The sequence below is a fragment of the Drosophila arizonae genome, chromosome 2 (genome assembly GCF_054131065.1).
Source record: "Drosophila arizonae isolate 15081-1271.41 chromosome 2, UAZ_ARI_1.0, whole genome shotgun sequence".
In the NCBI taxonomy this organism is placed as follows: domain Eukaryota; kingdom Metazoa; phylum Arthropoda; class Insecta; order Diptera; family Drosophilidae; genus Drosophila; species Drosophila arizonae.
Window position 1 is genome coordinate 21,909,893 of NC_142922.1, and position 22,057 is coordinate 21,931,949.

Consider the following 22,057-nt stretch of genomic DNA (forward strand, 5'->3'; position numbering starts at 1 on the left):
GCGATAAGATGTACCGGCAAAACTTTTTTTAATGGCCGACAGAAGTGAAAATTTTGTTGAGCAAATATATATACACTTATATATGTTATATGTATATGTATTTTTTATATGTTTATTTTTATTTATTCCTTTTTTTTGCGAGTTTTTCTGAATTTGCTGTTGAACGTGTCTTTTCGCATTATACGTAAATTGCGCTTCATTTTGTCATTGGCTGTTGCCACAAATTGCGCTTCAACACGTTCCATAAGCCACCATTTTTAGTGTTTTTTTTTTTTTTTTTTTTGGTTGCTTATAACAAATTATGCAACACAAAAAAATATGTTAAAGATTTGCTTTTTTTCTCCCATTTCAACAAATTATGGCAGCAACAAAAACACGTACGCCTTCATTGTACAAAAAAAAATAAAAAATAAGAAAAATAAAAATGAAAAATAATAATAATAATAATCATAAAGACGGCAACTAATTTGGTATTGTTGAAGACTCGACAGCAGCTTTTCAGCGCAACTGGGTTGCTGGCCGATCGCTCGGTTGCTCGGTCGCTTGGTTGGCTGTTTGGTTGGTTGGTTGGCTCGCTGGCTGGACTATGATCTCATGCAGAAGGCAGTGATGGCCAATCCCAACTTTGTCTAATTATGTGCGTGTGTGTTTGTGTGTGTGTGCGTATCTATGAGATACTTTTTTTCTGTGGTCCATCAGCGAAAAATTTTGGCGTTTGTGCGCCGATGAGCTACTACCCACACACATACACACACGCTCACCAGCACACTCACTCAAATGCTGCTGACCAGTGGGCTATGGGCTGTGGGCTGATGCTGCTTCGGCTATTGCTGGCCATTTTGGTGGTCCACAAAATATTCAGGTTGTTGCTCTCGTGTGTTGGCGTTGGGTTGTTAATGATCTCGGCTGGCTAATTTGATAGCAACTGTACTGTTCAAATTAATTAGCGACCGTCGAAATACGAAATGTGACTGCAGAGGACGCAACAAGTGGAGACCAATCGCATTTAGAAATTGATATACATTTTGATACACACACACATCCCCACACACACATATGCATGTGTATGACTATAAAAGTTTTTTTTTTCGATATTTTTACATACTCTTACTTAACCCAGAGGCAGAGAGTATCTGTGAGTAAGCGCTGTGCAAGTATGCCTTCCTCTTGATTATTATTATTGCCAAGTGCAAGTGTGCGAGTGTGTGTGAGTGCGAGTGTGGCTCGTGTGGCTCGGCTAGAGCGCACGAAGTCGATGCGAGCACACGAGTTGCTCCCACACTGACACGCAGACACACACGAATGCGCGCACACACACAAATAGACGAGATACGAGAGCGCGCTACAAACACACGCACACATGCAGACACACACAGAGACAGCGTCGCTCGCTGATACAATGGTGCCGACCCAGGCAACAACACGACGCACAACTTCAACGCAACTTCAGTTCTTAAACGGATGTCGAAGGTAGAAGAGCTGCCGTCGCTCGACCGAACGTTCGCTCGTATATTTGATCAGTGATCAGTGATCAGTGTGTGCTAACAAAAATCGCGCATACGCGCCATTGTACGAGCAACAGCTCAACTAAAAAAGAATTTTAAAAAGCAAACTCAACTCAATTATTACTATCGAATAATTAATATGAATTAAAATGAGCAATATGTTTACAACTATATGCGATATAAAATATGTACGATCTGCGCATTAATTTATCATCTTACTTCTGTACATAACTCGGTGCGTGTATATATGTGTGTGTGTGTATACAATGTAAGGCATCTGAGCAGCGGCGAGAGAGATTTTTGTTCATGAATTGCCTTCAATTATTTGCCATTAAATGCGCGAATTGCCAGCAAGTGTTAAATTTTAATCTGAATTCAAAATGCGACGGAATTCGTAGCGCGCATGATATAAACATAATAACAACAACACAAAAAGAATGAAGATAAATAATAACAATTAAGAAAAGATTTTTAAGAAATCTGAACAAGTGTGCAAATGTAAAAGAATTTCAAGAGTGCGATAGGTGCGAATCTGAAACAAAATTATAAATCCACAATCTGTAAAGCAAAAGCTAAACAAAAGGCGCTTCTTAACTAACCACAATCAAACACAATAACTAAAGATACCCCAAGTGCTAACAACGCCCACATGCCACAGAATCTATCTGCATACTTAAGCGCGTGATATATTATTCTGATGAGAACCAATTCTAGAAGCCACTCAATTGATTAGAACCCGCATCCAGCAGCAGCAGCAGCAGCAGCAACAACTACAGCTACAGAAGAGGCAGCAGCAGCAAGAGCAGTGCAAAAATTAAAATACTCAAATATTAACCAAAAGTGAAATCAATTTTAATACAACTGCAAGAACCACCAGCATAAAGCGGCTGCACCACAATCCAATCCCAGCCAATCCACTTACAATTCGTATGCGTGCGCGTGTCTTTGTCTCTTTGTGGTGCTATTTCAATTGAGTTGACAGTTTGTGCATCCCGCAGATTTGATTTTGTGTAGAACATATTTAATATAACAACAACAGCCGCAACTACATAAGCAGCAGCAGCAACAACAACAACAGCAACAGCATCTTTCCGTGGACCATTCGAAAAGTCAATGACGTGCATTTTTCACATTCAGTTTTTGACAATTGATCAATTGGAAAACGCGAAGAAATGCCGCCCTCTGCGTTCCTAGTTAATGCCACCATAATCAGTGCAGCAAACGCGTCGGATAACGACAAAGCAACAGCAGCAGGAGCAGCAGGAGCATTAGCAGCAGCAACAGCAGCAGATCAGCTACAATTCAGAAATTTGCACCATTATACAGCGAGCAGCAACAACAACAACAACTGCCTAACGGCAACCAACTACAACTATTCAACAACGTCAGCAACATCGAAAAATATGGTGCTACAGAGCTATGAGAACTATTCGAGCTATCATTTGCCACAGCAAACGGTGCATTTGCAGCAACATCAGCAACATCTCTTGCCCGCGCAGCAGCAGCAGCAGCAGCAGCAGCAACAGCAGCAGCAGCAACAACATCTGCATCAGCCTCAGCAGCAACAGCATCATCAGCAGCAGCACCAACAGCACTCGCAGCATCATCAGCAACAGCAGCAACATACGCACTATGCCTCACCCGCGCAACAGCAACAGCAGCAGCAGCAGCAGCAACATCGCTTGTCCGGCGGCAGCACGGGCAGCAATACGGCGTCCTCATCATCCGGCTCCAGTTCCAGCGCATCCTCGAACGCCTCCACGCACAGCTTTGCCAGCTCTGGGAGCGCCAGCGCCAACGTTGGCATCGGCAGCCTGGCGGGCGCCTTGAGCAGCTCCACGGCGGCCTCGCTGGGTCTGGGCTACTTTAATGATATGACGCCCTTTGTGGGCGACTATGCGCCGACATCGCATCATGCGTCTGGCAATTCATACTACACGGACTCGGATGTGAACTTCTTTAGCTCAGGTAATAGGACTGGGACTTGTCAAATATTTGCGAACATCAAATGGCGCACAATTTTAATTACAATTGAGGTGACGGAGTGTGAAAAGTGGCTTTGGCTCTGGCTCAAAGATGTGCGCACAACCCTCAACGCATAATTAAATTGTAATTCGTTTGCAAGTGTTTGCTTGTGCGACGCCCGCAAGCAACCGCAGCGACAGCAGCAACAGCAACAACAAACACGCAACAAGTTGACCGAACGAGGGGGGCGGAGATTGAACTGGCGATAAATGCCCTCAACGCGACCAGCAACAAAAGTGTTTGCTTGACTAACTATTAGATAGATAGATGGATGCTCGGATAGATAGTCAGATAGATGGATGTACATAGCTGTAGATACATTTTGTAGTGGCTGGAGATGCTGCGCCACTGTGTGGATAGACGTGGGAGGCACCTAACTCTTTGTTGTAGTGCCGCCCGTTGCCTCAGCCAACGGGCAGCGTTTTGTATCTCTGTATCTGCGCATTACCACGTCGCCGAGCGAATGGGAAAGCGCACAAAGCTTTAGCCAGCGAGCGAGCGAGCGCGAATGTACGAGCCATGCGACTGCTCTGAGCGAGCGAGCGAGCCAGCAGCTGGCGCGCATGTATGTCTCACATTATATGTGTGTGTTTGTGTGTGTGCAACAGGTTTTCGTATAGCACACATACGCTTATAGCATACATACGCATTCGTCGAAACGTGTTAAATTTCGACGTATTTGCAATTAATGTAGCGTGCGCTCGCAAGCCACATTAGATTGAGAGAGGGTAGCTCAACTCGCTCACTCGCTAGTGTGTGTGTGTGTGTATATGTGACTGTGCATGTATGCGTTCGTATCTGTGTTTTGTATCTATTGGGCCGCGAGGCATTTGTATTGGTGTGCGCTTCGAATTTTGATTGGCTTCCGAAGCGATTGCGCTCGCATTCTTTTCGTGACAGAGACGCCCCATTCGCTGCTCAAATATCCTCAGAGCAAATCAGAAATTGAAATACAGTACTCACTGCATTCGAAAATGTATATCAACAATTGAAGATGCATCTGTCAGATACACATCACGACTGAGTACATGAAATAGTATATATTCTATATTCGATTTTTACTGGGGTCACTTTTAATATATTTTTTCACAATCTCAAGTAAGTTAAATCAAAGTGAGTTTAATTTTAGTATATTAGAACTCGAAAATAAATGACAAAAATTATTAGATGGTTTTATATGGGAAGAACTAACTATTCTGCGGTTTCTGTTATACAAATGTTTTCCTTTTCAATTTTGAATAAAAGTTCAACTAATAATTACTATACATTACATTACAAACAAGTTAATTTCTAGTTAAGACAATTATTTATTAAGAAAAGTTTGACTTAGCTTAGGCTCTTACAAATAGGTTTCTGTAATTTGGAACGAAATTCTTCTGAAAGATAAATGCAGCGTGAAGAATTTCCGATAGTAATAGCATGAATTCCATATTCTTAGATTTATATAATTGAATATGCAATCTCACATAACATATTTATTTTAATTACGACTAATCAATGCGTATTTCTCTCTTATCTTACAGGCTACAATAACAATAGCAATGCACATGAACGCACCAACAACAGCCCGTCACCGCAGCAATCACAACAGCATCTCAATGGTAGTAGCAACAACAACAATAACAACAACAGCATGATGCCGCCTGGCGTGCAACAACAGCAGAGCTCGAACGATAACAACAACAGCAACGGCAGCAACAACAGTGGCAACAACAATGCTAATGCGGGCAGCAACAACAACAACAACAATAATAATAATAACAACAACAACAACAACATTAACTACATGACAGCCATGGCAGCGGCTATCTACCAACATCAGCTGAAAGAGGAGCCGGGCACTCAGTCAGGCAATGGCAGCAACGGCGCCTACGCATCAAACGCTCAGAACGATCCAACAGATCTCAGCAGCTACGGTCTGCCCGCACATCTGGCCGCAGCCGCTGGCCACTATAGCGGCGGTGGCGGTGGTGGCAACCCGGGCGGCGGCGGTGGCGGAGGAGGCGGTGGAGTCGCTTCGGCTGCTGGCGGCGATGATAGCGACTATCACAGCACACTTTCAGCGCAGGAACATCAGAGCCAAGCCTCCAGCGCTGGCAACGGCAGCGGCAGCACCAACAGCAGTGGCTACATGGACAGCAGTCCCGATTTCTACAATGCGTATGGTCGGACACGGTTCCATGAGCCCTTCCAGTCAGAGTTTACGCCGTACGATGCCCAGTTCCCAACGATGGGCGCCCAGCCGAACCTGGATCAATGGGGCGCACACGCCCATCAGCATCCGGCGGCATATATGACCACATTGGGTCTGGACAAAACGCTGCTGGGCGGCTATACAACGCAGGGCGGTGTACCGTGTTTTACGGGCTCCGGACCCATACAGCTGTGGCAGTTCCTGTTGGAGCTTCTGCTCGATAAAACATGCCAGAGTTTTATCTCGTGGACAGGCGATGGCTGGGAGTTCAAGCTGACCGATCCCGATGAGGTAGGTGTACAGCAAATGATTTGCAATATCAAAATCTTTACTAATTCCGATATATTACATCTACCTTCCGCTAGGTGGCGCGTCGCTGGGGCATACGCAAAAACAAGCCCAAAATGAACTACGAGAAACTGAGCCGCGGTCTGCGCTACTACTACGACAAGAACATCATACACAAGACGGCCGGCAAACGCTACGTCTATCGCTTTGTCTGCGATCTACAAAATCTAGTTGGGTAAGTACTCGATGCGAATATTTGTATACCAAAATAAAAGCTAACAAAATCCTTTATTTTCATCCATCTGCAGACACACGCCGGAAGAGTTAGTTGCCAAGTTCGACTTAAAAATTGAGAAAAAGGACGTGGACTAACAGTCGAGCAGCACAGAGGCTGCTTGAAATGCTCGGTGAACGGCTGAGCCATGGATATGATCTGCAGTGCGATTGAAAGGCCACAAATTATAGTACTCAACGGGAAAAGATGCTTTTGAGAATTATTGTTTCCAAGCGTGATGTTAACTTTTAAGCAGCAGCATTACCTGCGATCTTGCTACGAGATTAGTGTATGTGTGTTTAGGGCGTCGTAATCACTTTGTAATTATTATGTAAAAATTTAGACTTTTGAATTAATTTGAAATTAATTAAAAATACGCTAACATTAAGCTTAGCCATTAAGTAGAAGTAGCTTTAGTCTCTAGCATTGAAATCAATGAATCAAGCAAACCAGTTTCGATATATATATATATACACACATGTATATAAATATACAGCGCGATTTGAATGGAGCTAACATCCGGGTTGAACTCTTAAAAATATTTCAATTAATCTTTTTTGTTTTGTGTGCAATGCGATTGTTGTCCAATTGAAGTTGCAAATGCTTCCAATTGCAATCATCGTAAATGAGGCCATAAGAGAACGAGTGCATGTCCCCAAAGTGATATTAAAAGCTACATTTTTCAATTTTTACTTTTCATTTTGCGAACGGGGTCGCTTTTTTCTAGTTCTAAACAATGTAGCAAACCTTGTGTTTTGTGTGCGTGTACATAGATAATCATTAAAGAGCTACAATTATATAATTAATTATAATATTAACGCCTATAAATAGATCTATCATATTTATGTGTAACCTGTGCTACTGGTACAACTAAGTTATATAAATATATATACATACGTTATAGATACATATATAAAATGCTAAAATGATCCCCGTATCTTATATATACCTTCAACTTATGCGCTTCCGGGCGAACCCAAAAACGTTAAACGGCAACACAAGAAAAAAAAAAAAAAAAAAACCCCACATGTGACCCATATATGTAAATATATCGGCTCATATGTCCAATAAACTCTGTTTAAGTATAGTGCAACTCTACATAGCATACTCTTAGTTACTCTTGTTTCATAACTGGCTGCTTAGAGTTTTCCATCATTAAGAATTGACCATTCAAGATATGTTTACTTTTGTGTATAGCTATAAAATATTTAAGCCTAGCTCGTAGCCCGTAGCCACGTATTATGTAGAGCAATTTATACAATAAAAACAAAATCCAAAAATAATATAACATCAAGTAACATTATAAAATACAAATATATATACGATTATTGACAATTTCATTATTCCTAATTTCGCTCAAAAACTTGAAAATGTATTGCCCGAAACTAAATATGTACCGTAATGGGTTTTACCGTGTACTGTTTAAAGTGCCTCAGCGGCACGAGCACCAGATGCCCGAGAATCTGAAATCGGTAATAACAGACAAGGATCCCGAGTTCTCGAACATGGTTTCCTACTATTATCACAAGTCAGCTCAGATCATGGAGAAGAGTTTGGTCAAAGAGATGGACAAGTATCTTGACTTCACGCCTGAGGAGAAACAGGCGCGTGTCTCTGCCATTCTGAACTTGATAGGGAGCGTATGCACCACACTGGAGGTGAACTTTCCCGTTATACGCAAAGATGGTACCTACGAAATAGTTACGGGCTATCGTGCTCATCACGTTCGTAACCGTCTGCCTCTGAAGGGTGGTAAGTACCGAGCTCCAGACGCTTAAGTTAACTCGTTCAGTTTCACTTTATTTAGGAATTCGCTTTGCCATGGATGTGGATGAGCACGAGGTGAAGGCATTGGCGGCTATTATGACATTCAAGTGCGCCTGTGTCAATCTACCCTTTGGTGGCTCTAAGGGGGGTATTCGAATCGATCCCAAAAAATACACGGCTAGGGAATTACAAACAATCACTCGCCGCTACACTATGGAGCTGTTGAAGCGCAATATGATCGGCCCTGGGATTGATGTGCCTGCTCCCGATGTAAACACAAGTCCGCGCGAGATGAGCTGGATTCTGGATCAGTATATCAAGACCTTTGGCCACAAGGACATCAATGCGACGGCTATTGTCACTGGGAAACCTGTTCACATTGGTGGCATCAATGGAAGATTTGCGGCAACTGGCCGGGGAGTGTGGAAAACGGGCGATGTCTTTTTGCAGGATAAAAAATGGATGGATTTAATTGGTCTTAAGACGGGCTGGGAGGACAAAAAAGTCATTGTTCAGGGCTTCGGCAATGTTGGCTCGTTCGCAGCGAAGTTTGTCCACGAGGCAGGCGCCAAAGTAATTGGTATTCAGGAGTTTAATTTTTCACTGACCAACAATGATGGAATTGACATCAATGTGAGTCTGAAGAGTTTACCGACCTTTTAATTTTAATTCTTAGCTAGAGTTTGCACCCCTATTAGGATCTAATGCAATATTTAGCAGATAAGAAAACCCTTAAGGGCTATCCGAAAGCCAAGGAATCCACCGAAAATTTGATAACAGCGGAGTGCGACATACTAATGCCATGTGCCACACAAAAGGTCATAACCAGCGAGAACGCAAAGGATATTAAAGCCAAATTAATTCTGGAGGGCGCCAATGGGCCAACAACGCCAGCTGGAGAGAAAATTCTACTGGATAAAAAGGTGTTGATCGTTCCAGATCTGTATTGTAATGCAGGCGGGGTCACAGTGTCTTACTTTGAATATCTGAAAAATATTAACCATGTGACATACGGCAAGATGACGTCAAAGAGATCATCCCAGCTCATTCATGAGGTTATTAATTCCATCAATGAATCGCTAAACTGCCAAGTTGAGGAAATCGTAAGTAGTACAGCCGCGAAACCTAAATCAGGGACGTTCATTCAAGAACTCTTATCACAGCCCCTGGTCAAGCCAAACAAATCACTGCAGGCAATTCGTGACTGCACCACGGAAGCAAATATTGTAGACGCGGCCCTACAAACTGTTATGGAAGCCTCGGGAACTGGAGTTAAGGCCACGGCCAATCAGTTTGAGTTGTGCAATGATCTGCGCACTGCTGCTTATATCTGGTCCATATTTAAAATATTTCGGGCTTTGGAGAGTTCTGGTATATCACAGCAATAGTTCGTTGGTTTTTTCAGTATTATTTGTATTATTTATATAGATTTCTTAGAATCATTTCGTAAATTTTTTAATAAATGTTAAGTACGTTTGAAAGCACTAAATCTACAGATTTATTTGCTCACGGCATAAAATTATATTATCATGTTGCTGTCCTAACACCTGTAACATTTATAAAACATAGTCATCTTTGAAATATGCATATTTCACGAAACGTATGATATTTATATAACGGCTAACAACAAATATTTTTATTTGATCCTTTTTTATTGTCAAAATGATTCGGAGTATTAATAATATATTTTTAAGTATGCGTTCTGTTACGCCAGGACATCGTAATGCTCGGCAGAAACACCAGATGCCCGAGCATCTGAAGAAAGTGGAAACGTCCAAGAACCCCCGTTTATCTGATATAGTTATGTACAACTATCACAGGGCTGCCCAAATTATGGAAGCAGATTTAGTCAAGTCATTGGACCAGTATGCCCACTTCAAGCCCGCTGAAAAACAGGCTCGAGTAACTGCCATTCTGAATCTCATAGGCACCGTAACTAGCTCGCTTGAGGTGAGCTTTCCCATTATCAAAAACAACGGCAGCTATGAGATCATAACTGGCTACCGGGCCCATCACGTGCGCCACCGTCTGCCTCTTAAGGGTGGTATGTATTGTGCGATAACACGCCCAACTAGTTTATTTTCTTACCCATCCCTTAATAAGGAATTCGCTTCGCCATGGATGTGAGTGAGCACGAGGTGAAAGCATTGGCAGCTATTATGACATTCAAGTGCGCCTGTGTCAATCTACCCTTCGGAGGCTCCAAAGGTGGCGTTCGAATCGATCCCAAGAAGTACACAGTTAAGGAATTACAGACAATCACTCGCCGCTACACCATGGAGCTGTTGAAGCGCAATATGATCGGCCCTGGCATTGATGTGCCTGCCCCAGATGTCAACACAAGTCCACGCGAGATGAGCTGGATCGTGGACCAGTACACTAAGACATTTGGCTACAAGGACATCAATGCGGCCGCAATAGTTACGGGAAAGCCCGTGCACATTGGTGGCATCAATGGAAGATTTGCCGCAACTGGTCGGGGAGTGTGGAAGGCAGGCGATTTGTTCTTGCAGGATAAAGAGTGGATGGATTTAATTGGTCTTAAAACCGGATGGGAAGACAAAAGGATCATTGTCCAGGGATTCGGCAATGTTGGCTCGTTTGCAGCGAAGTTTGTTCATGATGCAGGCGCCAAAGTAATTGGTATTCAGGAGTTTGATTATTCACTGACTAATAATGACGGTATTGATATTAATGTGAGTATTTCCTATTGCTCCCCTTTTTACCGTATTTACCCAATGTGCCCATTTAAAGGATCTGATGGAATTTAAATCGACTAAGAAAACAATAAAGGGGTATCCAAAGGCTAAAGAAACAAAACAGAGTATATTAACTGCAGACTGCGATATATTGATGCCGTGTGCCACACAAAAAGTTATAACCAGCGAGAACGCAAAGGATATCAAAGCTAAATTAATTCTGGAAGGCGCCAATGGGCCGACTACTCCTGCAGCTGAGAAAATTCTACTGGAGAAGAAGGTGTTGATCATTCCAGACTTTTATTGTAATGCGGGCGGTGTAACGGTATCCTACTTTGAGTACCTGAAGAACATTAATCACGTATCTTATGGTAAGATGAACTTGAGGATAACTTCGCAGCTTATTCACGAAATTCTAAATTCGATCAACGAATCGTTTTGTGAGTGCCCTGACATCGTAAGTATCCCAAGTATTGATCACGTTCAGGGGAGTTATTAATAAAATTCGGACTTATCCATAGCCTAAAGTCGAGCCAACCGAAAGCCTTCAGAAGCTACGTGACTGCGCCAAGGAGGCTGACATTGTGGATGCAGCACTGCAAACTGTTATGGAGTCATCGGGAGCTGGCATTAAGGCGACAGCAATTAAATTTAAGCTACAGAATGACATACGTACTGCTGCCTATATTTTCTCAATATTCAAAATATTCCGCGCTTTAGAAAGCTCTGGCATATCACAGCAGTAAATAGCTAATTTCTTTCTAAACTTCATGACAAGTATAAATATTCGCCGGTGTCTGACACCGGAGCACCGGACGTAATGGAAGATTTAAAATTGATGATGAATGAAGCATGCTAAACACACAAAATTAAACAGAAATATTATTCGACTCCTGATGTCTGTTTATGTAAAAATCGAAAATTAAAAATTTGCTGTAAACAAAATATGATCATGTTCACAAAAGCTTGTAGTAGATGAAGATCGATGTATACAACTCTTATGCCAATAATCAATAAACAATTCTGCTTCTATGTAAAGTATATACTATTAAGATGTATGTGGTAAATGAAGACTATGCGAATCCCATTTAAAAAACAATGCTTGTTGAATGGCGCGTGTAAAACTTGAAATTTCAGATGACATGTCAAGCTCTATAAAAGAGATATCAATATTCTTGTTCAGCGTCAGCAGTCGGGTTAATCTAGCCCCATCTGTTTTATTACAAGTTATCGATATCATACCTTCATAAAATCGATTAAAATCGATATAAAATCGATTATTTTCTTATTTATCATCCTATTTCATCATATTTAGTATATTTTCGGGAAATAAAAAACATAGATAGCTACGATTTTGTAGTGTGTTTTATATTTGAATATTACCCCATTGAGGGAAATAATTATTTTATTTTTGACACAAGACGTGTCAAATTTAATATTATCCAGTAGCTTTCGTTTTGTATGTAAACACAAAACTTGAACTCGAAATTTGAGTTTAGTCGAGTGAATGTCTTTAACAGCGTCAGAGCTACTAAAACATTAATATATACAATATAGAAATTCCATACAAACTTTAAGGGAGTTGAGAATATTATTTATGATTTTGGTTAAATTTCAAATTAAAGGAAGTTTCTCTATTTGAAAAGCAAAATGGACAAGCCGGACGAGCCGTTCAATAAGACGGCTTTCCTCGAGGGTTATCTGCTGAAGCACCGTGAGCTCGGCAAGCGACAGCGTGAATATAAGAAATTGCTTTCGAGTAAGCTAAAGACACGTAATGAAACAATCATCGATGCCAGCTACGAGAATACCATTGATCGCCTGGAGGAGGAAAAGAATGATCTGCGTGCTCAGATCTGGGTGGCCGCTGGCTCGACACATATGAAGAAGGACAAGCGCTACTTGGCCCAGATTCGTTGCCATGTGGAATGCCAAGAGAATCTAGCCGCGGATATAACCAAGCTGAAGACGTCCATAACCAACATGGAGCGCGAAATCAGTCGAGTGAGCAAGCAGATTTACAATCTCAATCGACTGACGGTGCCGGAGCAACAGCACCAGGCACACGTGGCCAAGGTACGCAAGAAGATGGCCATTTTGGAGAACTCCTTGGAGGTGGGAATACGGCAAGAATGCGGCTTTACGGCGGCAAATGCTGAATTGCGAGAACAGCTTATCCGGATTCTCAATCATCGCACATTCTTCAATGACTCCTACACTAAGATGGTTCAGAAGCTGAACAGCGACAAGAAGTATCTGATAGATCTCATCGAGTATGCGCTGAACACCTTCGATGGCTGCATTGATGTCTATGAGAAGATCGACAAAATTACCAAACGCGAGAGCAAAGAGCGTGAGTTGAGACGCATTGAGCTGCAGAGCATCATGCGAAAAGTGGCTGCCGATGCGGATAACTCTGCGTTCGTCGAGTGCAAGGGCAGGGAGCGAATTTTGGCTGATCTGCCACCCAAGGAGTATAGGCGACGTGACGAGTTCCGTCGGAAGCACAACAAGAAGATCAATCTGTACAATTCGGTGTTAAAGAAGATACTCGACTACACCAACTCTAGCAATGTGGAGGAGGTGATCGAGAAGTTCCAGCAGCAGGAGAGTCTCTATTACTCCTTCTTCAACTATGCCAATGAGATGAGCTATCACATCACGTTGTTGAACAACTCAGTGAATCGCCTCTTCGAGGACATTATCGATTTGAAACGCGAGAATACGTCCACTCTGCAGGGACAGGTTGATTTGATTAGCTCTTTGGAGCAGCAGGTGCGCAAGAAGCAAGCCGCAAACTTGGAGCTGCATAAGACACGTGAAAACAACGATACGCGTCTCGAGAATCTTCTGCAGGGTGTTGAAATGCTTTGCGATATGTGCTCGGTGGATACATCTCCTTTGTCAGAGCTGCTGGGTGATCATACCCATGTCAATCTTGTGAATGTCGAACGCTTTCTTCGGCTACTAGAGACGCGTGTCCAGGACATTGTTGCCAGTGTTTATGTATTCGAGCGCCAGGACGAGGGCAACATTGACTACGTGGTGAAGCAGATCGAAAAGATCTGTGAGCTGCCCACCGATCTCAACGACATTGTGCTCACCCAGCAATGTCCTGAGTGCGCCGAGGGCGAGGCCTTCAACATGGACGATGGCGGCGATGGAGTGGCCATACACACCATCAAGGAGGCTAAGCAGAAACTCTACGAGAAGATCACTCAGCCAGAGATGCAGTATCGCCTACACAGCATCAGCCAGTGCCGCTTGCCGCGTTCCAGGATGTTGGCTGCCCGACGAAATGTTTAGATCCGTTAACTCATCAATTGCACGGATAATTACCCAATTTTCCGCGCTTTAAACGCTTTAAGTCATGGCCAAATAAATTTGTGAAATGGAAACAAGCGCGTTTATTTATGGAAATAAGCTTACATGTCCCATAAAATGATAGAACTTATACATGTAAAATAAAAAGTATTCATAATTCGAGCTCAGCAATCATAAAGTATACCCTGTTTTAGCCCATTCCGTTTAATTCCAAAAACTTAGCTCACATTATGGGCCACTCAGCTCACTTCAGTCTTCTACTTCTGGAATCTCTTTGAAGCTTCCTTTAAGACCCCAGCTGCTGATGAGCAAGTCGATCCAATTATCAGGGTCTATACTTTCTGGCTCGGGAGTGGAGAATGAGACATCAGTAGGCGGAGTTGTTAAGTGAGAACCGCATGCATACATCCTATTTATTTTCTCTAAGTCTTTATCAGAAAATGCCAAACGTTGACCCAGTCGAATGTTGTCTTTCGCTTCCTGTAAATTGAATATTTATTTTCTTATCTGTATTGTTCAACGTCCAACTCACCTTTGTGATTATTGTCGGTTGCCCATTCCAAGAGAAGGCTCGGGCTGAGTAGTGCATAAGGCTGTCGAAATCGTAGGGCACTCCGAATGCCTCAGAAATGTCCGCCTTTCTAAAGTTTTTCCATGCTCTAGGGCGTATATTGTCGTAATTAATCATCACATAGTCATCGCGCTCCATGCGGCTTTGCTCGTGCAGGAATCCAAGTGCATGCATCAGTTCGTGCAGCACAGTGCCGTAGCGTCGCAGGCATCCAGGTAACTGTAGATTGACTCTCTGCCTCCCGCCGATGCGCCCCACAGCAGACCAACAGCCCGAGAAATCGCTGCCAATTGAAATGTAGTCCCTCTCGCCGCTATGTGGCACGAATCGAATGCAGGTGCGTCTGTGATAGTCCTCCATGGCAGTTTCGATAATGGACAACTCTTCTCTATCGAAATCCCCTTCGATTCGATAGGGCACCACGCCATTGGGCCACCGTAAGCTCTGTGATACCATGCCATTTCGCATAGTGATCGCCGGTTGTGGCACTAGAATATCACCCTCAAGATAGCTGCCCAGCTCCTCGGGATTAACATCGCTGTCAGCACTTAAGTTAGCTACCCTAGCACCTGTTAGCTCCTGATCCGGCTTGCCAAGCAAGGCAGCGCCATAGGCGCTCAAGTCTATGATGTCCCTGCTAGATTGCGTTGGATCGCCAAAGAACACTTCCTCCTGGGATACCAATGGCAGCGCCCAGCTGAGTGTGTACATGGAAACGAAGGTGAAAATTAGTCTTTGCATTGCTCGCCGGTTACTCAAACTTTGCTTAAGCTGCATTGAACTCTAGCTGCTTTTATATCTAAATTGAGGGAGGAATCACTCCGACAGCTATTATCAGCTTTTACATCACTATAGCAATACGGAACTAAATCATATGACAACTATTCAACTCTGATTTATGACAATATAATTTAGATTAAAATTACACATTTTATCTATTCTCGTAAAAATTAAGTATAGTAAGATTCATTGCATAGATTCCAGACTGGAAGCCCTTGCTGATATGGTGATAAGGGGTTCTTAACCCGAAAATTTTGTGAATGATAAACTGCTAAGCATATATAGACCCAAAGATCTTCAAATGTATTTACATTACTTTATACCAAACATGTGTGTTTTTTTTACCCTGAACCTATTAAAAAGGGGAAATCAGGGTATAGCGAATATTTTGTCTGAAATTGACTAAAGTAAATATAGGGAAAATCCAGCCTCATAAAAAGATTGTCGTTATATTACACAATGCTAATAGGAGTGCGGGAGTGACATGTTTGGATTAAATTTAATCAAGTTCAAAATTAATTATTCAAAATGTAATACATAATTAAGCCATAGGAAAACAAAAATGATGATAATCGAATCAATTTTACATAAAAAGTGACTGAACGATGTTATAAAAGATGTGAGTGTACGCTGGATCGAGTTAGATGGAAAATGAATCTTTAATGAGACTGTTAACGAGGATCTTTGGACAAATGGATTTCGCAAGAAAAGAATGCGGTCTGGCAGGTGCTTAAGTTGGGCTCTTAAGTATGAGTGCTTAGAGCTTGAATTACGTTAATGAAGTTTTTGAGTTTTAGTTTTATACCCTGAACTCATTGAAAATGGGAAATCAGGATAAAATGCTTTTCTGAAAAGTATGTAACAGGAAGAAGTAATTTTCGCAGATCCCATAAAGTATATATATTCTTGATCAGGGCGATGAGCTGAGTCGATATAGCCCTGTCCGTCTGTCCATCCGTCCGTCCGTATGAATGCATCGATCTCAGAAGATACAAGAGCTAGAGAGCTGAAATTTTGCATGTATATTCGTGTTATTAATTTATTTCTTAAATACTTTTATCAGGCAGAGATTCGTGATAAATAATTCTAGGCTCAGGCTGTATGTGGAATTCCTTAAATAGTTTGTCGTAGTTGGTGATGGTTTGAAGCTGGTTGCCGAGGCCTTTTCATGGCTGTCTCCAAGGCTCAACCCGCTGATGAGGCCGCTGAGGAAACTATCAACGATGGGAAATGCTACTGGGAGCTGCCACTGATGATGCACATACCCAAAGTCGTACATGTGATTCAGTTTCTCCACATCGAAATCTATGAATCCGTTGCGCTGGCCCATTGGAAAAGAAACATTCTTTTGCAACAACGCCTACGCAGCATCGGCCAGTGTCGCATTGCGCTCTCCAGGATTTTTATTTATTCATTTACTTATGGAAATAAGTGTACGTGTCCCATAAAATAATATATCTTAGATTAAACAATAATCTAGATTAAAGAATTATCAGGGTCCAGACTGGAGCTGACCCTTGTTGCCATTGAGCTTTCTGGCTCAGGTGTGGAAAGTGAAACTTCATTATCAGGCGTCGCTGTTGACCGTTTGCACTTGGACATCGCGTTAATTTTCTTTAAGTCCTTAGGAGAAAATTTATATATATTCTTATTGTTATTAGTCTATATTCTTCTACGTCCAACTAACCTTGGGCGCTAATGTTCTTTTGTTATTCCGTGAAAAGGCTGTAGTTGAGTAGTGCATAATGCTGTCGTAATCGTAGGACACTCCGAAATTCACGCTGTTTGTTACCTTATTAAAGTTGTCTTTAGAAATTATATTTTCGAAATAAATCGTTACATAGCGGTCTCGCTCCTCGCGGTTGTGCTCATGAAAAAATTCAATAGCATGCATCAGCTTATGTATCGCTGTTCCATGGCCGCCCAGACATCTAGGTGACTGTAGATTGATTATCTGCTTCCCACCATAACGACCGATAATAGACCAACAGCCTGTGGAACTGCTCCCAATGGAAATATAGCTTAAGCTGCATTCAACACTATCGGCTTTTATATCTGAATTGCACTGCGGAACTAGAAAATAAAAAATTCTTTTGGATATGTCTACCGATTTGAAATATATAGCGGAGCAGTTGATAATCCTATATCACCTGTTTACCCTGATCTTGGTACGTCAGCAAACATAGCTGTACGCTTGACGAAAACCGTTGAAAGTTTCAAACATAAATTATTTTGACAATTTTTACATATCACTGCCTTTGATGGTATACCTTCGTGCAAAAGGAATTTATAGTTTAGGAACAGTTCGTGTAAATCGGATACCAACCTGCAAGCTCCCAAGCGATAGTGCGATCAGAGAACAGTCAAGAGGTTGTTCAGTTGAGTACGTGAGTTCCTCATATGGAGTGGAGATAAGTAAAGTACTGTGGAAAGACAACAAAGCCGTTCGCTTATTATCGACCTATGTGGGCTTTAAGGCGTTTAAAAGGTCAAATACACAGGAAGCAGCACAAAAGGCAGCTCGTTAGGACAGAAAGTCGAAGCGCCATGTAGAGTAGGGAGTATAATGCTCATATGCTTATGGACCGATACCATATAAAAAGTAAAAGACAAGACATAGACGTATACAGAAGGAAACCATGAGCAGCGAGAAATTGATTGAACCTCCGTATTCTCGAGAGTCTATTGCTGCTGGTCTAGTGGAGGATCAGGCGAAATACTTGCCAGGCCGTCACTTCACAACAACTTCATCTTCATCACCAACTTCATCTTTATCTGCCCGATCAACTCGGTCGCCATCACATACTATGCAGTCGCCAATTTCACGGCGACCCTTGCAGCGACAACTCAAACAAGGCCAAAAATCAAATCGGATCTGAATATATGGAGATTTTTGAAATTATGCTATATTTTGAGCACTATGGATGCTAAAGAACGAAAATTGTGTTGGCTAATTTTGCAGTTACGTTAATTTTTGCTCGTTCTAAGAAGTGGCCACATATTATGTAACCTCGCCCACAGAGGTGTGGCAATTTCTTCAATTTGAGAGCTAGAAACTCAAAACGTATAGATTAAAGTTCTGTTAACATCCTCTATCGATTTGCACAAAAGGAATATATATGTATACCATTAGAGACGTTTCAAATTTGATAAGTGGCTGTTAATGAATATTCTGCGGCATATCTGGCTAAGGTGCGCAAGAAGATGGCCATTTTGGACATACAAGCTTACATATATACATATGTATATATAATAATTATCTAGATTGAATAGTTAGAGTAGAGCTGTCCATTGTTGCCGTTGAGCCTTCTGGCTCAGGTGTGGAAAGTGAAACATCAGCAGGAGAATCTGTTGACTGTTTGCATTTGTACATCTTATTAATTTTCAATATGTCCTTCTCGGAAAATTTCTTACGTTGCCCAATTCGAGAGCTGTCCTCCGGTCGCTGTAAGTTAAAGATTGTTTTTCTTATATTATAACAATTATCTCTGCTGTTCTATGTCCTACTCACATTTGTCACTATTGTTGGTTTTTTATTTTTTGAGAAAGATGTAGCTGAGTAGTGCATTATGCTGTCGTAATCGTAGGGCACTCCGAAGCCCTCGGTAGGATCCACCTTTTTAAAGTTCTTCTTGTGCTTAGGAATTATATTCTCATATATAATCGTCACATAGTTATCACGCTCCATGCGGGATTGTTCGTGCAGAAATCCAATTACATGCATCAACTCGTGCATCACTGTTCCAGCGTATCCCACACATCCAGGTGACTGTAGATTGACTATTTGCTTCCCGCGTTTGCGACCGACATAGGACCAACAGCCCGTGTTGCCATTATCAATGGAAATGTAGTCCTTCTGGCCCCTACGTTCCACAAATCGGATGCAGGTGCGGTTGTGGTACACGTCCATGGCAGTTTTGATGGTGGACAAATCCTTGCTACTGTAACCATCCTTGATAACAAAGGGTACCACGCCCTTTTTCCAACGATAACTTACTTGGGGTAATCCATTTAACGTAATAATGTCAGGGAATGGCAGCAAAATATCACCCTCAATGTAGCTGCCCAGTTCCTCGGGATTAACATTGCTGTCGACACTTAAGTTGGCTACCCTAGCACCTGTTAGCGGATCCGGCACGCCAAACAAGTCTGTGCCATAGGCGCTCAAGTCTATGATATCCTCACTAGATTCTGTTGAATCTCCAAAGTACCCTTCTTTCTGGGATACCAAATGCAGTGCCCAGCTGAGTGTGTACATGGAAATGAAGGTGAAAATTAGTCTCTGCATTTCCCGCCGGTTACTCAAACTTTGCTTTAACCGTATTGAAATCTAGCGGCTTTTATGTCTGAGGTAGGGCAGGAATCTATCAGCTTCTACATGATTATAGCACTGCGGAACTAGAAAATTTAACGCCTATTTAACTCTGATATTTTAGATTAATATAATCACGCGTAACAATTTTTTTTTGTTATAAGAATATAAATAACATATAATAATAACAAAGTTTGATACACTTTTTCAATAGAACAGGTCTATAATTTCGTTTTCAATATCTATCGATCTATCCATCTCTATTAATTATGAATTAAAAATTGATTTTGTAAATATATAGATAAAATTTATAACGGCTCATTAAAAGCTTACAAATTTTGTTTGAATTTCAGTGTAATTTATTTATTTATTTTTTTTTTTTTTTTTATGACTATATGTTATTATATAATACAAAATGAAATTTAAAAATCGAATGCATTGTAGTTTATTCCCGTTTTTTTTTTTAGTTTTAATAACTAATAAAATTTTTTTTTTTTAAATATATTATTATTACTTTTTCAAAAGCGAAATAAAGCACATATTTCAATATATTTAAAATTCTTGCTAATTTATTTCTTATTTAATTTGATCAGGCAGAGATTCGTGATAAATAGTTCTAGGCTAAGGGTGTATGTGGAATGCTTTAAATAATTGTTCGCAGTGGGTGATCGTGTGAAGGGAGTGGGATCTTTAGTTTAGCTGCTGGCTGCCGCGGCCTTTTCATCATGGCCGTCTCCAAGGCCCAGCCCGCTGATGAGGCCGCTGAGGAAACTATCAACGATGGGATTGCTACCGGGAGCTGCCACTGGTGCTCCAGTGCCTGCACCGGGCACTGGCGCTGCTCCACCCACATACCCACAGTCGTACATGCGATTCAATTTCTCCACATCGAGGTCTGAGAATCCTTTACGCTGGCCCATTAGAGACGAACCCTGCGATTGCTGTGCGTTAAAGTAAGCAGATTGGTTTACAGTTAGTTTAAATTCAAGGTACTCCATGCACTCACCATGGCGACTATAGTCGGCTGTCCGTTGGTAGAGAAGGCATTCGCTGAATAGTGCATAACGCTGCCGTAATCGTATGGCACGCCGAAAGCCTCCGTTGAGGCGGCCTTCTCGAAGTTGCTCATGGCCGAGGATTGAATATTCCTGTATTGGATGGCCACATAGCTATCACGCTCCATGCGATTCTGTTCATGTAGGAAACCAAGGGCGTGCATCAGCTCGTGTATGGCTGTGCCGGGACGGCTAAGGCAGCCAGGCGACTGGAGATTCACCTCTTGCTTGCCACCGACGCGACCCACTGATGACCAACAGCCCGAGCTTCCGCTCACAATCGAAATGTAATCACGCTCAGTGCTGCGGGGCACGAATCGAATGCACGTGCGCTTGTGGTACTGATCGATGGCGTTCTGAATCGTTGCCATGTCGTGCGCATTGAAGCTGCCGCGGATTTCGTATGGCACAACGCCGTTGGGCCAGCGCGAACTCTGTGTGGTTAACCCGTTTTTCATAGAGACAGCCGCCTGTGGTATGAGAATGTCGCCTTCCAAATAACTGCCCAGCTCCTCGGGATTCACTGTGTCCGTTTCAGCACTGAAGTTGCCTACCAAAGCGCCTGTGCGGTCTTGATCCGGCTCACCGAACAAGGCGCTACCATAAGAGCTCAGATCAATGGTGTCCTTACTAGGCGCCGGCGCCTCTTCAATCCCGTTCTCGGGCAGCTCAATGACCTCGGTGTCATCAATGTCGTCGTAGAGGGCCAATGGCACAGCCTGTGCACAAGCCAGGCCCATAAGTAGGATCAAAGCTAATCGGGACATGTTAGATGGTTTGGATTGTTTAGTTCTTTTGGTTGCTGGTTAAAGTTTGACTGTGCTTCGGTCTGGAGAGAACTGGATATATATACTCAATTCTGTACCGCGTGCCCGACTTTATCAGTCGGTAACGAGCTTTTATACACATAAACAAATTTTTTACCGGCAGACCTTCAGTCGTGCACTCGACAGAGTTGTTGTTGTTATCGTCATCGTCTTGGCTCGTCACACTCTTTTATTGGTGGACAAATATTTGGATAACGCTCAGAGCCAACCGTATTTCTACTATATAATATTGTTTTTGTTTTTAGGGCGAAATGACTTTCATAAATCGTATCAGTAGTTTGTTTGCATACACAAAGTTTAACGACATTTTCTTAATGTAGTTTTTTAGTTTTTCGCGCATAGCAATACCCGATAAGCATTATCGTCTTGACCTCTATGCAAGATGGATTTATATGCCACAATTGCTTTATATAATGCCGCTGTGATTTAGACTGGA

At 42.2% G+C, this 22,057-nt stretch overlaps 7 protein-coding genes across 10 annotated transcripts in view; 4 read left to right on the plus strand and 3 right to left on the minus strand.

The window, feature by feature from the left end:
* Positions 1 to 7,614, plus strand: part of pnt (ETS transcription factor pointed) — a 59,230-nt gene extending 51,616 nt beyond the window's left edge. For 3 of the 4 annotated variants that reach the window (XM_089462439.1, XM_018018497.2, XM_018018498.2), the window contains 3 exons: positions 5,054 to 6,015; positions 6,090 to 6,247; positions 6,321 to 7,614. In XM_089462439.1, the coding sequence (XP_089318565.1) occupies positions 5,054 to 6,015; positions 6,090 to 6,247; positions 6,321 to 6,384 (1,184 nt within the window). In that variant the 3' untranslated portion in view covers positions 6,385 to 7,614. Of the gene's footprint in view, positions 1 to 1,439; positions 3,474 to 5,053; positions 6,016 to 6,089; positions 6,248 to 6,320 lie in introns of those variants that run through there. The other variant, XM_089462440.1, reaches the window with a different exon arrangement.
* Positions 7,615 to 7,656: 42 nt separating this feature from the next.
* LOC108621284 (glutamate dehydrogenase, mitochondrial-like) lies at positions 7,657 to 9,684 on the plus strand. The gene is made up of 4 exons (XM_018018501.2): positions 7,657 to 8,038; positions 8,094 to 8,686; positions 8,752 to 9,156; positions 9,217 to 9,684. Exons 1-4 carry the CDS (start codon positions 7,657 to 7,659, stop codon positions 9,439 to 9,441), a joined length of 1,605 nt encoding a protein of 534 aa, XP_017873990.1. The 3' UTR covers positions 9,442 to 9,684.
* A 31-nt stretch (positions 9,685 to 9,715) lies between these two features.
* On the plus strand, positions 9,716 to 11,793 carry LOC108621285 (big bubble 8). Its single transcript, XM_018018502.2, has 4 exons — positions 9,716 to 10,097; positions 10,157 to 10,749; positions 10,808 to 11,209; positions 11,274 to 11,793. Exons 1-4 carry the CDS (start codon positions 9,716 to 9,718, stop codon positions 11,496 to 11,498), a joined length of 1,602 nt encoding a protein of 533 aa, XP_017873991.1. The 3' UTR covers positions 11,499 to 11,793.
* A 359-nt stretch (positions 11,794 to 12,152) lies between these two features.
* On the plus strand, positions 12,153 to 14,254 carry wam (wampa). The gene has a single exon (XM_018018500.2). It carries the CDS (start codon positions 12,403 to 12,405, stop codon positions 14,056 to 14,058), a length of 1,656 nt encoding a protein of 551 aa, XP_017873989.1. The 5' UTR covers positions 12,153 to 12,402; the 3' UTR covers positions 14,059 to 14,254.
* On the minus strand, positions 14,163 to 15,695 carry LOC108612887 (hatching enzyme 1.2-like). The gene is made up of 2 exons (XM_018005982.2): positions 14,609 to 15,695; positions 14,163 to 14,556 (listed from the first exon to the last, which is right to left on the minus strand). Exons 1-2 carry the CDS (start codon positions 15,422 to 15,424, stop codon positions 14,326 to 14,328), a joined length of 1,047 nt encoding a protein of 348 aa, XP_017861471.2. The 5' UTR covers positions 15,425 to 15,695; the 3' UTR covers positions 14,163 to 14,325.
* Positions 15,696 to 16,812: 1,117 nt separating this feature from the next.
* Positions 16,813 to 19,778, minus strand: LOC108612807 (hatching enzyme 1.2-like). The gene is made up of 3 exons (XM_018005857.2): positions 18,939 to 19,778; positions 18,767 to 18,872; positions 16,813 to 16,992 (listed from the first exon to the last, which is right to left on the minus strand). Exons 1-3 carry the CDS (start codon positions 19,713 to 19,715, stop codon positions 16,904 to 16,906), a joined length of 972 nt encoding a protein of 323 aa, XP_017861346.2. The 5' UTR covers positions 19,716 to 19,778; the 3' UTR covers positions 16,813 to 16,903.
* A 323-nt stretch (positions 19,779 to 20,101) lies between these two features.
* On the minus strand, positions 20,102 to 22,005 carry LOC108621286 (hatching enzyme 1.2). The gene is made up of 2 exons (XM_018018503.2): positions 20,746 to 22,005; positions 20,102 to 20,680 (listed from the first exon to the last, which is right to left on the minus strand). The coding sequence occupies exons 1-2, from the start codon at positions 21,559 to 21,561 to the stop codon at positions 20,435 to 20,437; spliced, it is 1,062 nt and encodes a 353-aa protein (XP_017873992.1). The 5' UTR covers positions 21,562 to 22,005; the 3' UTR covers positions 20,102 to 20,434.
* Between the last annotated feature and the right edge of the window lie 52 nt (positions 22,006 to 22,057).